A 17,555-nucleotide genomic window follows, 5' to 3' on the forward strand; every position below is an offset into this window, starting at 1 on the left:
TCACGTGAGCATTCACGTTTACTGGTGATCTAAGTGCTCCACCTGCCTTTCAGTTTGTTTACCAGGAAATCAAGATGTGTAAACTGCAGGAAGTACTATTTGACCCTCTCCGACAGTATCTCATTACAATAATTGCTAATCTCTGAATAAGACAGCCATGTTTTGTGAGTAACTGAGGGAGAGAGGTTGTGTTAGGTAGATTTTAGGTGTTTCAACAAATAGAGCATTGTAAATGCTTACTTGGATTATGTTTTCATGATAGCTTTTGATTAAAAGACATGTGGTGACCTTTGGGGTCAGCAAAGCTAGGACACAATAGTAGGTATTCTTTCATTCCTTTTAACTGAAAAATACCACGGCTTGTTGTTTTGGAGTGCTGTCACTGCTCTGAATCGAAAGGATAATGGCTACTTCCTGATTAAACCCACTCTCCACAGTAAGCTGTTAATGTTATACTGTATGTCTTTTTCTCTTGTAAATGCAGTAGTATTTGGTGTTTTCTTTACTTTTTAGCATTGTCTTTTCATAGATATATGTGTTATAAATATATCCTGAAGTTTAAGTTTACAATTAGAGTTGAAACTAGTGTTTTAAGTTTGGAGAATTGTTTTTTAAATGAAGAGTATTTCTGTGTGGTCTCATATACTCATTGTAGATTTTGGTTCAAGAAATTGTTTTTTTAAAAAGACATTGAAATGATAAATTATATTCGACTGCCACTTTCTTGGCTCTCTAAGGAAAAATTTAAAAACAACTTATGTGGTAAATCAGGTTTTTTCAGGGAATATTTGGATGAATTAATTTTACTTTTGTTTACTAGATTTCATAAATCTGTTTACATTTGTCATAATTATTGATAATTGTTTTAATTATTAAATTATTGTTTTTAGATTAGTTAAGAGATCCTTGTGATGTAAAAACAATATTAAGTACTCGGAATATAAGAAGGGAATAATGAGCTTCTTAGTTTTAATCCTAAAGCTGGCAGTCACTCCATCTGTGTTCTTGGGACAATCATCTAAACTGCTTACCTCAGTTTTCTTGTCTACTGCCCATATGAGTGTTTAGTAAAATGTGTATGTTTGTTTATTTCTTTGTGTCAGTACAAACTATAAAGAAAATTAGTTTTCACAAGTATTTTATAAAATGGAGAACTGACTCTGGAGATAGAGTAGGAAAACATTTAGGAGTCACAGTAGGCAGGGAAATAATAGAAAAATTATTTCTATTATAAAACAGTAGAAACATTTTTATTATAAAATAAGAGAAAATAAGGTTTAAAATAAACACCATAAAATTGGTCTTTTAATTTGGACTGAATTGTTAGTTTTGCTCAGTTCTTAATATAACATTACCAAAAGATTATATTTATTGTTGGATACATGACTAAAATGAGAAGTGAAAACCTTGGAGGTGATTTAGTAAAGAGTCACAAATGTACTTAAATCTTTTTCTCAAAAGTCTCATATCTGGAAATGAGATTATTCAGAGTAGAAGGAAGAATGTGCATATATATTAAAGGCCTATAAGCATAGTTTATCTAAATAGTAAGATATTTGATTAGAAAAAAATTTTTTTAATGTTAATTTATTTTCAAGAGAGAGAGACAGAGACAGAGCACGAGCATGGGAGGGACAGAGAGAGAGGGAGACACGGAATTAGAAGCAGGCTCCAGGCTCCGAACTGTCAGCACAGAGCCCAATGCAGGACTCGAACCCATGAACCATGAGATCATGACCTGAGCTGACGGCAGCTGCTTAACTGACTGAGCCAACCAGGCACCCCAAGTTGTTTTATTTTTAAACTCTAGTAGTAGGTATCCTGGCCATTTAAAAGAAAACATTATGAAATTATTAAACATTAAAGACAATTATTTAATATAGTTTAGAACCTAACATCTAGAAATACTTAAAAATATTCTGGGATAATATAAATATAATTCTACTTTTGTTGAGTTAATGTATTTTCTTTTCCAAAATGCTTATCAAAATTATTTTAGGTAACTCAATAATTTTTAATATATATTATTGGTGCTTTCTAGGAGATTCTAAAGATTATATTTAGTGAATATTTTAGCTTAGTCAAGTTATTGAAATAGGACTTATGGTAGTTCCTCTATTTAATTTGTAATAACAAGTAATAGATTTCAATTATTGACTGCTTAATATGTACCAATCATTGAGCTAATTCTGTTGTAGGAGATAGAAACATTTACCTTTACTCTTTTAGAGTTCTTTTTGTCTGCGCCTGAAAATTAAATGGACTCAAAATAGATCAACAGGACAAAAGCATACACATGTATTTAATAAAAGTTTTGTGTGACATGGGAGACTGCATAAGAAATGATGACCCAAAGAAATGGCAAAACCTACTTGTTTTATATTAAGTTGAACAAAGAGAGGCAATTGTGGAAAAGTGACTAACCTATGTGCAGAGGCCAAAGGGAGAGAATAATTATTTTTAACAAAGTCTGTTTGTGTAGGATTAATTTAGTCTCAACTTTTTGTCCTTGATGATAAGAGTGCTACTTTCCTTCTGGTATAGGGAGGACATCTTTCATACAAGAATTTCAGTTTTTGCTTTTAAGAAAAAGAAGGAAGGTCATCTGCTTTCCTTATATTTACTCTTTTTCAAGTGCCTTTAACTCAAAATAGTCAATATGCTAGTGTTGCATGTTCTGAACTCCTTCACTATTACCTGTATTTTATATTCATGATAATCACTTGAGGTTTAGATACCATCATTACTCCTATTTGTACTGATAAGGAAATAGTGGTAGGGAATTTAAATAATTTCAACAGTGTTCCTTAGCCAGTAAGGGCCAGATTCAGACCAAAAACAGTAACAGAATCCAGAATCCAGAACTCAGTCTTCGGTGTCATGCCTTTAAGCATTGTGTTTGTATTTTGGAGATAGTAAGGTGCTTACACCTTGATTTAGATAGTTTTTTTTTTCCCATCAATTTATTAAATAATGCAGAGTACTTACTAAGTGTCAGGCACTATAAGGAAGTACTAGCAACAATAATGGAAAACAAAATAAAATTCTTTGTTTCAAGAAACAGTTTAGTTGAAGCGGCAGAAAATTAACAGGCTATTACATATTACAGTACAATGTGATAACATATAATACTAGTCAGTGCAGGATGCAGGCAACACAAGAAGTATCTAATGTATTCTCTTTTTTTTCTTAATATTTGTTTATTTTTGAGAGAGAGAGAGAGTGTGCGAGAGTGGGGGGAGGGGCAGAGAGCAAGGGATACAGAGGATCTTGCTGAGGGTCTCAAACTGACAAACTGTGAGATCATGACCTGAGCTGAAGTTGGATGCTTAACTGACTGAGCCATCCAGGCATCCCTCTAATGTATTCCTTTATTCACATATTTAATTTGCATTTGGTGTGCTGTTCTAGGTACATGGGATATATCAGTAAATAAAACTTTCAAAGCTCTCTGTTCTTGTGGAACATATAGTGGGGTAGATAGAAACAATAAGCATGATAAATAAAGTGTATAGCATGTTTAAAGGTGACAAGTGTTATGGAAGATAGAAAAAGTAGAGCAGAATAAGGCTTTGGTGGTGATGGGTAGCAGAGGCTGAAGAGGGATTTACAGAGAAGGTGATATTTAACCAAAAACCAAGGAATTGGTTAGCTATGTGGAAATCTTTAGGAAGAGCCTTCCAGGTAGAGGGCTTGAGGCAGGAATATATGTCAATTGTTCAGAGTAATGAACAGCAACCATTGTGATTAGAGCAGAGTGAGGGGGGAAGGAGAGTAGGTAATGGGTAGAAGGGTCATTTCATATAGGACTTTACAGACCACTACAACGACTTTGAGGAGCCATTGCAGGGCTATCAGTAAATCTGTCTTATAGTTTTAAAGGATCACTCCAGTTGCTGTTTTGAGACTCGTGGCATTGACCACTAGTTAGAAAGCTAATAGAATAATCTGACTGAAGTTGGTAGCAAATTCTGGATGTTTTTAAGGTACAAGCAAAAAGGTCTTTCAGTGGATTGGGTGTGGGATATGAGAAAAAGAAGACAAATGACTCTAAGGTTTTTGGCTGAGCAACTTAGAAGGATGGTGTTACCATTGGCTGTGAAATGGGGAAGGTATTCAGATGGAACAAGTCTGGGATAGAGATGGGCATTCAGGACTTCGGTTTGGGATGTGATAGATTTTTAAGTGTCTGGAAGATATGCAAGTAGAGATCGTGGGAAGGCTTTCCAGAAGAGATACTATCTAAACTGAGGCTAAAGAATGAATTGGACTTAACCTGGTCAAAGAGGTGCCTTATGATGAGATTTGAGAGCATTCTTCATACACTTAAATGAATCTTGGCATTTTCTACTTTATGTATTTACAAACTCCAGAGTAACATCTAAAAAGTTATAATGTTTGGGACGCCTGGGTGGCTCAGTCAGTTAAGTGTCTGACTTTGGTTAAGTGTCTGACTTTGGCTCAGGTCACTATCTCCCAGTTCAGGAGTTCGAGCCCCGCATCGGGCTCTGTGCTGTCAGCTCAGAGCCTGGAACCTGCTTTGGATTCTGTATCTCCCTGTCTCTCTGCCCCTCCCCCACTATCGCGCGCATGCTCTCCCTCTCTCCCAAAAATAAATAAACATTAAAAAAATTTAAAAAGTTATAATATTTTGGAAAGCAATAAAATTGTTTATTTCAAAGAACAATTTATTCTGGATAGTTAAATTTTCAGAGTATTTCAGTGGCTACTATATTAATCAGTCGTACTGGGTGCTATTACATATGTTAATTCTCAGTATAGTGCCATAAAATAAATATTATCCCACTTTACACTTGGAGAAAGTCTGAGGGAGATTCTAATTGCCTGAGGTCGTTGATATATTAAGTGATGGGTTTGTTTAAGGTTTCATGGAGTTGTCTTTTTTTGTTACCCTGTATTGTAACATAGGGATACCCTTGGGACATAAGGTTTATAGATTCTCCATCATAGAGTTAAAGCCATTTGTTGATGCTGTTTTGGGGGGTTTTGTTTTGTTTTGTTTTTCTTTTTAATTTCTGCACGACTTTCATACAATTACCTACTACTGACAGTCCCTCCACCCTCAGCCCTGTCCCCCTGCGTAGTGCTTAATACACGCTTAGAAAAATTACAGCTGCTATCATTATCATCTTTATCCCTCTTTCTAATATGCTGTGACCTTGAAATCACAATCCAAGTTTGTTGGAGTCATGTGTAAATTATAAAACCTCAGAGATTAAGGGCATGAGGACTTTTTAATTAATATAGAATGAGTTTAACTCATGTATTTTATCTGATGGAAACCTATTTTTGTTTCCTTCCCTTTATTGGCTGTTTTATGGGGAAGTGATTTGATAAATAGCTGTGTTTCTGACTGGAAAAGCAATATTCTCTGAGATGTCAGTGGATATTTTCACTGTAAAAGTGAATATAAGTCATTCTACTTCAGTAAAGAATAGAAACATACTTGTTCATTGGAACAGATTTACTTTTGAGGTACTGATGCTATACTTTAAAAGCTTAAACATTTGCCTTTAGATCAAAATATAATTTATATAATTTATGATATGTTTTTAAAAGCACACTTAAGAGAAGGTCATTCAGACATTCTGTAGAAAAGAAATATTTTAACAAAAGCATTTTGCACATTTTTAAAAGTACCAATTAAAAACTCCACTGTGGATTAAAATAGTCTGTATGCCTAACAGGTTGTTTTAAGCATATACTAAAGACATATGTAGGAAATTTACCTAGTCTTTATATTTCTGTTCTATAACTATATGACTTTATTCCAAGTGCACTGTTTTATATATTTCTCAAATTTTTATGCTATTTTTCAAAGGCACAAGAAAAAAAAGATATTTATCCTTCCTATTTCTTTTTCTAAAGTCTACCTTCTTTTTCATTTTATACCCCAAAATACTTATGTATAATTTAAGACTGCTATAATTGTTTTTTAATTTTTTTTCTCATTTATTTATTTTTTGAGAGGCAGAGAGAGAGAGAGAGAGAGAGAGAGTGAGCACGAGTGGGGGAGGGAAAGAGAGAGGGAGACACAGAATCTGAAGCAGGCTCCACGCTCTAAACTGTCAGTGCAGAGCCCGACATGGGGCTCAAAATCACAAACCATGAGATCATGACCTGAGCTGAAGTCGGCCACTTAACTGACTCAGCCATCCAGGTGCCCCAAGACTGCTGTAATCATTAAATGAGCTTTTTCAGTAAACAAAAATTTTGGTTGGCTGTTGTAACTTAATTATCTGTATAATCTCATGTTTTAGTTAATTCTTTTCAGGATTAGAAGTAGATATCCTAAACACATCTACTTAGGCATAAAAAAATATTAGCATATATGTTAAATGTTTGTATATTCCTCACCTATTTTGTTTTATTTTTTATTTGTATAGTGTCTTTGGGGAAAAAGAAAAATGGTCAGAAAATTTTCTGGTGAAAGTATCCTATTGCCTATTTTTAATAATTGTACTGAACTAGGGGCACCTGTGTGGCTCAGTCAGTTCAGCGTCTGACTTCTGCCTCAGTCATAATATCAGGTTTCATGGGTTTGAGCCCTGCATTGGGCTCTGTGTTGACAGCTCAGAGCCTGGAGCCTACTTCAGATTCTGTGTCTCCCCCTCTCTCTGCCCCTCCCGCTCTTACTCTGTCTCTGTCTCTCTCTTTCTCTCTCAAAAATAAATAAAACATTAAAATAAATAATTACTACTGAACTAAATCTATTACATCCTTGATTAATTGTGGAGTGCCCAGCAAATGAGTATTCCAATCATATTTTTCTGAGACTGCTTTCTCTTAACATTTGTTATTGAAATTTTTACTCTCTATATTTGTGCAAATGTAGTATTATTTTTTTGAAGATTAGAAGATGGCAGAGAACTACTGGGTCCTAATTTGACAATTTGAGCTACTACTAATCTTGTTTGGTAAACAGAGTACAAACAGATATGAAATATTGGTCTTGATTTGATAATATGAGCATCTAATCTTGTTCTATAAACAAAGCATAATCAAATCTTAAATGTATAACAGTAATTTTAAAACACCAGTGATGCCAAAAAGAGGATAGGATTAATTGCTAAGTAAGTAATATAAACAAGTGAAATATGATTTGAGAACAAGAGAAAGGTCACTAAAATGACCAAGGAAGTCTGGAAAAAGGAAAAGGGACCTGAACTTCAAGCATTGAAGAAAGACTTCAAACATTAATTTTATAACATATTTCCTGAGATATTTCACATACTGCAATTTACAATTTATCCATTTAGGGTGTATAATCCAATGATTTGGGATATTCAGTAGTACTAAGTTTTTTAAGTTGTGGAAAAATATATAACATAAAAGTTGCCATTTTAAACATTTTTAAGCGTACAATTCATTGGCATTAATTACATTTACAATGTTGTCTGACAGTCACTGCTTTATTTTCAAAACTTTTTCATTACCCAAATGGAAACTCTGTAACCATTAAGCACTAATTAATTCTCCATTTCCCCCTTTCCCCAACCCCTGGTAATCTTGAATCAACTTTCTGTCCCCATCAATTTGTCTCTTCTAGATGTTTCCTGTAAGTCAAGTCATATAATATCTGTCCTTTTGTGTCAGGTTTCTTTCACTTAATATAATGTGCCAAGATTCATCTATGTTATATGATGTATCAGAACTTCATTACTCTTTAGGGCTCAGTAATATCCCATTATCTATCTATCTATCTATCACATATATGACATACATATGTATGTATATATTTATGTATATATCACATTTATCCATTCATCTTTTGATGGATGTTTAAATGTACAAATATCTGTTCAGTACTCTGCTTTCAGTTATTTTCAGGGTATATATGTACCTTGGAATGAAATTGCTAGGTCATGTGGTAATTTGATGTTTAGCTTTTTGAGGAATCTGTTGTCTGCAGTGACTGCATCAAGCATTAATTTTTATTCTATCATACTATATATAGAGGGGCATCTGGGTGGCTCAGTTGGTTGAGCCTCTGACTTCAGCCCAGGTCATAATCTCACGGTTTGTGGGTTCAAGCCCCACATCGGGCTTTCCACTGACAGCATGGAGCCTACTTCAGACTCTCTGTCTCCCTCTCTTTACCCCTCCCTGCTCATGCTCTCTCTCTCTCTCAAAAATAAATAAACATTAAAAATAACCTTTTAGGGGCACCTGGGTGGCGCAGTCGGTTAAGCGTCTGACTTCAGCCAGGTCACGATCTCACGGTCCGGGAGTTCGAGCCCCGCGTCAGGCTCTGGGCTGATGGCTCAGAGCCTGGAGCCTGTTTCCGATTCTGTGTCTCCCTCTCTCTCTGCCCTTCCCCCATTCATGCTCTGTCTCTCTCTGTCCCAAAAATAAATAAACGTTGAAAAAAAAAATTAAAAAAAAAATAACCTTTTATTATGCTATAGAGTATGTAAAAGATTAGACTGAATACTGGCTTCAGCACATAACATATGCTTTTCTTAAAAGGAAAAGAAAAGAAATGTGTACGTGTAAAAAGCCACCTCTTAAAGTGAATTTTAATAATTAAGCCTACTGGTAATGTAACTTCAGTGTAATTCTGCCCAAGGCTAAGATATTTTTTAGTTGCCTTTTCACATTATAAAGTAAAATCCCACTTAATTATATCTAACTGGAAAATACTCCCAATACATTCTTTTTAGTCATTTTATATTTATTTATTTCAGTTATATTAACATTTTATGCCTTTAAGTATTGAGAGAGACGACTGGTTTTTGAGATGACTTGTGAAAGTATAAATTCTAGAATTCAGTGTGAGTTAGTAGAACAGTGTTTACCTTTTTTAGATCAGTGAGGAGCCACTAAAGCCAAAAGACAGACTTATTTCACTGGCTTGATAAGGTCATATAACTGAGGAAATGGGAAGAGGTGTTGGAATAGGGAAACTTTTTGACCTAATTGCAAACTTCCCTAATTGCAAACAATAATGAATTACTTGAGTACTCAATATGGTAATAGTAGTAACAGATATAATTGGTCACCCTAATAAGAATATTGTTTAGGACATTAGAGAAGTAATTTCTGGAAATAAAAGGAAGAGCAATCAGAAGGTTCCTTTAAATTTCTTATCAAAGGGTGTACGTGAGACTATTTGATGAATAGGGAATTTGAAATAGCCAGCAATTTTGAGAAAATTGACATAGGAGAACTCACAGAATCTTCTTTTTTCCTTTGTTCAAACCTCTGAGGAAAGTTGTCTTAGTAATGATTTGAGCCTAGAGTCTTTCCACAATTAAATAGGAACTGAGAACAAGATTATAGAGTCTCTAAGTCATCAATAAAGGTTAAACTTAGAGATAGCTTTTGGGAAAAAAGTTTCCATTTGGTTAAAACCAAAAAGACAATACTTAAGTGAACACAGAATTGTGGTAGACTTAAATACTTTGAATAAGCTAGTGAAAATTAAATAATTAGATAAAATATTTTAAATGTTCTTATTGTGGCATTGTCAAAATGGTAAGAAAGTAAAGAATTTAAAACGATCAAAAACTAAGTGAAACAAAATTTAAAGAGGAGGATTAGAAGACAATATTGTTAAACTTTCCATAGTATTCAAAGTGGTCCACAGATTCAGTACAATCGCTATCAAAATCTCAACAGCACTTTTTACAGAAATACAAAAAACAATTCTAAAATTAGTGTGGAACCGTAAAAGATCACAGATAGCTAAATCAATCTGTAGAAAGAAAAACAAAGATGGAGGCTTCGCACTTCCTGATTTTGAAATATATTATAAAGACATAGTAATCAAAACAGTATAGTACTGGATTGACAGACATATAGACCAATGAAATAAAATAGAGAGCCCAGAAATAAATTTATGCATATATAGTCAAGTAATCTTTGAAAAGAGTGCCAAGAATACACAGTAAGGAAAAACTAGTCTGTTCAATAAGTGGTAATGGAAAAACTGCATATCGACATGCAAAAGAATGAAATTGGACAACATACATGAAATATACTACACACAAAAATCAACTCAAAATAGATTAAAGACCTCAATGTAAGATGTGAAGGTGTGAAACTCCCTAAATAAAACTGAGTGGGAAAGCTTCGTGACATTGGTTTCAGCAATGATTATCATGGATATGACATCAAAAGCATAGGCAACAAAAACAAAAATAAATGAGACTACATCAAGCTATGAATTTTCTGCACAGCAAAGGAAATAGTCAACAGAGTGGAAAAGCAATGTATGGAATGGGAGAAAATACTTGTAAACTATATATCTGAAAATAGGTTAATCTTTGAAATATACAGTTGACCCTTGAACGACACAGGTTTGAACTGTGTGGGTCCATTTTCACATGGATTTTTTTTTCAATAAATACAGTACAACATTGTAAATGTATTTTTTCTTCCTGATGATTTTCTTCATAATATTTTCTGTAGTTTTTTTGTAAGACTACAATATATATAATACATATACCATACATATGGTATATGAATTACCATACTTCAGAATTCCCAAGGTATTTTCTTCATCTAATAATAGCTAATAGAAATGTACATCATTACTCTCTGAAAGCTGTTCTAAGTCTTTATTTAAGTAGGATTGGTTTGTTGTAATCTATTTATTAATCATTCCTTAGACATGATATTGAAGGTGAACCTTGTGGACATCCGGTATCCAATGTGGCATATTACAACTCTGAGAATGCAGAGTTGGGATGGTGGGTCCATTTTTAGGTCCAGTTATGCTTTCATCATGCTGCCTTCCTCTGTGCAGGGGTGAGGTGGAGCCTCAAATAGTGATAGATCATTGTAGGGGTTACCTGGTAAGGGATTTCTGGCTTGGTGGAGGGCTTTACTCAGGTAGTCACATGTCCTCATAGAAACTTTTTTGGAGGTATAGCAGTCGTATTTTCCCTTCTGGCTCTCAGTATACCTACTGCATATGTAAACCTTGGTTCCAACAATCTACTTATAGTAGCCCTTATAAGAGTTCTTTGGGAAGAGGCAGAAGACTCCTGGAAAGTACAGATCTTTGGTTCAGATTGCTCTGTCCTTGTTATGACAGAGGATGACAGAGTTCTCACACCTGCCGTTATTACCAACCACCTTGAATGCTATGAGTTTGGAGTGATAGATGAAAGGAAATGTGTAGGCCATGCTGGCTAGCATTTTTCCACTTCAGGAATTGAAAATTTATAAGTAGCTTGTTTAGTTATTGACAAGTGTGTTTATGAAGACTTATTTTAAAGTTATTTCTATGTTAAAATTTTTATAGGAAATAGAGGGTTTTTTCTATATCTTAAGTTTCTTTTTTATTCTTTTAAACTGACAATTGGTGATAAATATTAAAGCGGAATTCCTCATCTATAAAATTAAAATAATACCAAAACTACCTACTTCAAGATTTGTTCTTAGGGTAAAATGAGAATATGTGTGCAGTGTTTTTTGTTTGGTTTGGCTTGGCTTTTCCAAATTACCAAGTTACATATAAATTTTAATGATTATCATGCACTTTGATTCAAAGCCTTTTATTAAGATCTTATATTCTAGATTATAAGGGTTTAAAGATGATAAACAATAGTCCATGCTTTCACAAGGATCTCACCAGTTAGTAGGAAACAAGATATCAAAACAAAATTGTTGCACAGTACAGTGTTATAAGTACTTTAATTAGTAAGTATATAAGAGCAACAAGAAAGGAGTACCTGTGACTTCTTCAGTGAATCAGACTGGCTTCCCAGACTAAGTAATTAATGAGATGAGACCTAGAATATGTATAGGAGTTTGGCAGGGATAAAGGAAGGACATGTGAGGAACAGTGAACATCATATACCAGATACATGGCATGGATGCAGGGGAGACGTGGGCATATTTGGGAATGGCAAGATGTTTGGCCACTGAGTGTATGAGAGGAGAGTGAGACCAGAGAGGAAGTCCGAAGCCTCATTAAGAAGAGCTTCTTGTGCCAAACAGAGGACCTGGGATTTTACCATACATATGATTCAGAGATACTGAAAGAGTTTTAAGTAGGGGAGTAGTAGGATCAGGTTTTTGTATTAAAATGATTACTATTTTTTTGGTAGGATTACTGTGGCTGTGTAGAGAAGATTGGGGAAGAGAGAAACAGATCTCTTAAAGAAGTCTATAACAGTATTTTCAGTAAGAACTGATTTAGGATTGTACTAAAATGATAGTAGGAATAGAAAGAAGGTATTTAGGAAGCAGGATCAGCAGAAGAGAGTGAAAAGTTTATGTGGTTTAGAATCTCAGGCTTATGTTTCTTTATTAAATCCCTCTATTATAAAAATCTAGCTAGTCACATGACCATTGGAATGAAGTTGTACAACAAGTCTGGTAAGTACTTAGAAACTTAATAATGTTGGCTAAACCTGTTCAGTTTCTAAACTGAGTTAATATAGAGTTAGCAAGTTTATATATATGTACACACTCACACACACACACACACACACACACACACACACACACACACACAGATGAGAAATTGACTAAATGGTGAGCTCCTGAGAGAATTTGATACATGAAAGGTCATTCTAGGGACAATTCTATATTCAATCTTAGATACAGAGACTGAAATTGAAAATACTAACTTTAAAATTTCAGTAGAGAATGCATTATGTCAAATAGCATCTTATCAACATGAGACCCAAATAGTCTCTTTTTTTTAATAACCAGCTTTATGGACATATAATTCACATACCATACAATTCATCTATCTAAAGTATACAGTTCAGCTTTTAGTGTATTCAGAGTTGTGCAACCATTATCACAATCAACTAAAACATTTTTATCATCCCAAAAAGAAACTCAGTACTCATTAACAGTAATTCCTCATTCTCCTCTAACCTTCCCACAGCCCAAGGCAACCACTAATCTACATTCTGTCTCTACATATTTGCCTTTTGCAGACATTTCGTATTAATGGAATCATGCATTATGTGGTCATTTGTGACTGGCTTCTTTCACTTTGCATGTTTTCAAGGTTCTTCCATGTTGTAGCATGTATCAATATTTCATTCCTTTTTATTGCTGAATAATATTTCATTGTGTGGGTCTACTGCATTTTATTTATCTGTTTATCAGTTGATAGTCACTTGGATTATTTCCACATTCATACACAAGTTTTTATGTGGACATATGTTTTCATTTCTCTTGGGTATATACTTAGGAAAAGAGTTGCTGGGTCATATGGTAACTCTATGTTAACCTTTTGAGAACCCAAGTGTTCTTAACTTTTGAACATTTGAAGTGGAATATTTAGATAACCATTTAAAGCACAGTTTTGTAGTCCAAATAACTATATATGGTTCTATCATTAGATTGCATTTATTTTAGTAATCAGTGAGCTATTTCAAAAGAATACTTAATTTTATCATTTCAATGCTCACTTTTAGAGTGATTTTATTATTGAGTTGACACTTTGTTTTAACTCTGCAGAAAAAAGTCTCGTAGTTACATTCATTATATCACTATATTTAACTGTTAAGTAATATTTTCATGTATTTAGCACAGGTCATGTTGAGACATGTTTGAGATGTATACTTAAGGCCTTTTATTATGAAGGTAGGCAGTTAAATTCTCTCTGAGCAGTATTTTGAAGGGTCTTGATTCTTCAAATACAAACTTGGAGTATTAATTAATATTTGGACCTGTTGGTACAGTAAGAAATGTAAGAATTATATGCAATACTGAAAATAATAAAAAAAAATTAAGAGGAAAAGGGAAGATACCTATTTGAGAAGATGTTAGTACATAATTTGACTGAATTTTGTAGTTAAGAAAATGGTGAAGGGAATTATTGTAACTACTTATGAATCTCTTGACATTATCTGTGTCATATAAGAAAAATTTGATCCCTCAATTACTGAGAAAAGGGAGTTATAGTCTGAGCAAATTAATTTTTTTGAATAATGAAAGTTATAACATTCTTGGGAAATCCTTAGGTATTCTTAGGAAAAAGCAGTTTTACTCTTTGGTTATCTAAAAACTAGAGGCGTCTGGATGGCTCAGTTGATTAACCCTCTGACTTTTGATTTTGGCTGAGGTCATGATCTCATGGTCTGTGCTTCGAGCTCTGCATCAGGCTCTGCAGTGTCACAATTCTTGGCGTTCTCTCGCTCTCCCTCTGCTCCTCCCATGCTTTCTCTCTCTCTCTCTCAAAATAAATAAACAACAATAACAAAAAACTAAACTGAAAATGTTATTGTCACCAAAACCCGAAACTTTAAATTATACTATCATCCATAGGTAAAGTAATAATAACACTGTTTGAGGGGCATGTAGACAGGGGATACCCAATATATTTTAACATCTATTCAGGTTTACCTGTGAAAGAAATGTGCTTAGAAGTGAAAATGCTCTTGACGGTTTTCACATAGTTTTGTTCACATTTAATTTATGAAAGAAATAGTATTAAGTTTTAATCAACTTTTCCCCCACTCTTGTATATTTAGTTTGAAGAAAATAAAGATATTTTCTTCTGAATTTTGGCCAAACACAGAAGAACAAAAGACCTAGCAGGAAGTGTGCTAGGCACTCTCTTTACAATAAGTCTTTGAAGTAGGTGTAATTAATCCCATTTTACTGATTCAGAAACTAAGACTCAACAGACATAATGGCTATGTTTTGAATAATACGGTGAATTTATAACATAAATACAGAGCAGTAACAAGTCAATATAATTAGCAGCTTCCTGGGTAGAAGCTGAAGTGCTCTGTACTTCAAAGATGGGAAGTTGTGACCTAGGGTTAGTCAGAGACAGCTTTATGGATAAAGTGACTCTTGGGCCTATATTTGAAAGAGCACAGCATTTGGATTGTTGGAAAGGAAAAACAGATTATGTCTCAGTGGTATAAGTAGGATGAACAAGGATGAGAAAAGACAAGACTAAATGTGACATTTGTTAGGAGGTTTTCTACCAGTGTCTTTTGGTTGCAAGTAACAATAACCCACTAAAACTCATTAGAAGGATGGGTATTTAGAAGGCAAGAGAGGAGCATCTGGGTGGCTCAGTTGGTTAAGCATCTGACTTTAGCTTAGGTCATGATCTCACGTTCATGAGTTCAAGCCCCGTGTTGGGCTCTGTGCTGACAGCTCAGAACCTGGAGCCTGCTTCAGATTCTGTGCCTCCTTCTCTGTCTGCCCCTCCCCCGCTCACAGTCTGTTTGTCTGTTTGTCTCTCTCTCTCAAAAATAAATAAACATTAAAAAAAAATTTAGAAGGCGAGAGAGAAGTCATAGGGAATACAAGAAAAACAAAAAGGCAGGTCTAAAGAAAAGAACCTGAGATTGGCAGTATTTTCATTTTCTCTCTCACAGTACCACTTCGCTTCTCTGTATATCTGCTCTCCCAACATTTTTTCCAACCAACTTTTCTTTAGTTTGTATGTTCTTAGGGCTTCATGATTTCCCACTCAGCAATAACTTCTGTTTTTATTAGTTAAAATGTCTATATCAAAGATAATCTGATTAAATCGTAGAATCTTTTAGATGTCATAGATTTCATAGATTTCTGGCTAGCCATTGTCTCCTCCAGGTCATTTCTGGTTCAGATAGCTTTGACCATGGGAGTGGGGTCATGAGGCCCACTGTTGAGGGTTAAGGATTATATCAGTAGCAAGAAGTCTTATTTGGTGAATTAAATGTTTTTATATGGGAGAAGCATGAGAAAAGCACAATGCGACATGGACCTTCCTACTTCCTGGATGGGAGTGAAGGCTAGAATTTTACTTTCATGAAAACTTTAAAAATTACTTCAAGGCAAAGATCTTTTTTTTTCTTCCTGGTAGGCTAGTCTACCAGTGATGTCGCATCTCTTCAAATTCCTAGTCTCCTTTCAACCTCCTTACCCCTCCCAGCCCCTAGCTCTTCTTTCTGACTCTTCCTCGTTTCTGGTCCTCTAAAGATGAGGAAAGATTGGATAGAAATCTTCAGTTATTTCAGGGTTAAGAGAGAACAACAATAAGACGCACCTTAGTGCCCAACTCAGGTTTAAGACTTAGACGTTATATGTGAGGAGGTGGATTTTTTTAAAAAAATTTTCTCCTGGATTTTTAAAATACTTTCTGAATTTAGTAAAGTGAACATATACATTTCTGTTTACTACAAAAAATTCTTTAAACTTTGTAGTAATTTACAGGGGTGCCTGGGTGGCTTAGTCATTTAAGTATCTCAACTCTTGATTTGGGCTCAGGTCATGGTCTCACAGTGGTAGGATCCAGCTCTGAGTTGTTGGGCTCTGCACTGGGAATGGAGCCTGCTTAAGATTCTCTCTCTTTCTCCCTCTGCCCTGTCCTTGCTTGCACATGTGTATGCACACGCTCTCTTAAAAAAAAAAATATTTAAAAAATTTGTAGCAATTTAGATTTGTGTTAAGTTGTGGCAAGAACAGGATGAAATGAAAAAAATTGAGAGAAAATTAAAAAAGGAAAATTATTAGATGATGAACTTCTGTAAGGCAAAGACTAACTTATCTATATCACAAATGTAATCATTAAAGAATAATTAAAATTATGTAATGTCTTATGTATTATAAAACAATATAAATCTGTCCTTACATTCTAAGATGGGAATTTGTTTTCAGACGCATTTTAGTTTTTCATACTAGATGTTTTTATATATTTGACTAGGAGAAAATGTGTAACTTTTAATATAGATATCCCTAATCATTAACAAAGTAAAGAATGAATGTAATATCTTTCCAATGTATATAAAACTTATTTTCTACTTTGTTTTTTGCTCATTTACATATATGTCTCCCCAAAAGGCCACTCAATTTCCTAAATGAATACTATTTTCCAATACCTGGTATCACCATGACTGTCACTTAGCTCAACTTCCTTAGCAAGGAAAAATCTGTTTAACTCAGTTTTGATCAAGTTTTCACCATTGCTCCAGTCTACTAAACTATAAACCCTTGAGATAGACTACTTAACCTACTTGACTTATTCATTATATCCCAAACACCTAGCATGCTTCATGGTTTAATAAGTGTCTTCTGAAAGGTGGAACATATTATGTTTTCATACATGGTTAAACTTTGTATAATTGGTGTCCTTATAGCGTCTGAGTGAAAGAACTTTGATCTATCTTTAATTAGCTGAATATTCAAAATTAAGAATCTAACATTTACGTGCCATCCCAGGTGCCCAACTAATATAATGTCCCATATTTCTTTGTCATAGATTGGAAAGTTAGGAGTACAGGTCCCTGAGTTCTAGAGGAATTCTAAGAATTTTGTACAACTGCTCTTACTTTAGTGGACTGTGTGCAAAAAGCATGGATTCTGCTAGTGTAGCAGTATACACAATCATGTGTATGTGTGTGTGTGCACACATGTGTGTGTAAGAGTAGTAGTCCTAGTAGTAGCAGTAGTAATCATTCCAGTATAGCAGGTAGTATGTTAGGTTTTTTGGTTTTTTTTGTGTTTTTTTTGTGTTTTTTTTTTTTGTTTTTTTAATAATAGTGCCTACCTCAGAGGGTTGTTCATATTTTTTTTTTTTTTAGTTTTTATTTAATTATGTTTGAGAATGAGAGAGAAAG

At 34.3% G+C, this 17,555-nt stretch overlaps 1 protein-coding gene across 12 annotated transcripts in view; it reads left to right on the top strand.

The window, feature by feature from the left end:
• The window catches only part of BAZ2B (bromodomain adjacent to zinc finger domain 2B), a 424,035-nt gene that overhangs the window by 235,760 nt on the left and 170,720 nt on the right, over positions 1-17,555 (top strand). For 9 of the 12 annotated variants that reach the window (XM_047870147.1, XM_047870155.1, XM_047870154.1 and 6 more), the window contains exon 1: positions 153-457. The exons of 1 other annotated variant lie outside the window; for it this stretch is intronic. In XM_047870147.1, the coding sequence (XP_047726103.1) occupies positions 448-457 (10 nt within the window). In that variant the 5' untranslated portion in view covers positions 153-447. Of the gene's footprint in view, positions 1-152; positions 458-17,555 lie in introns of those variants that run through there. 2 more of the 12 variants (XM_047870151.1, XM_047870152.1) reach the window with 2 other exon arrangements.

Source organism: Prionailurus viverrinus, chromosome C1, assembly GCF_022837055.1.
Source record: "Prionailurus viverrinus isolate Anna chromosome C1, UM_Priviv_1.0, whole genome shotgun sequence".
Taxonomy (NCBI): domain Eukaryota; kingdom Metazoa; phylum Chordata; class Mammalia; order Carnivora; family Felidae; genus Prionailurus; species Prionailurus viverrinus.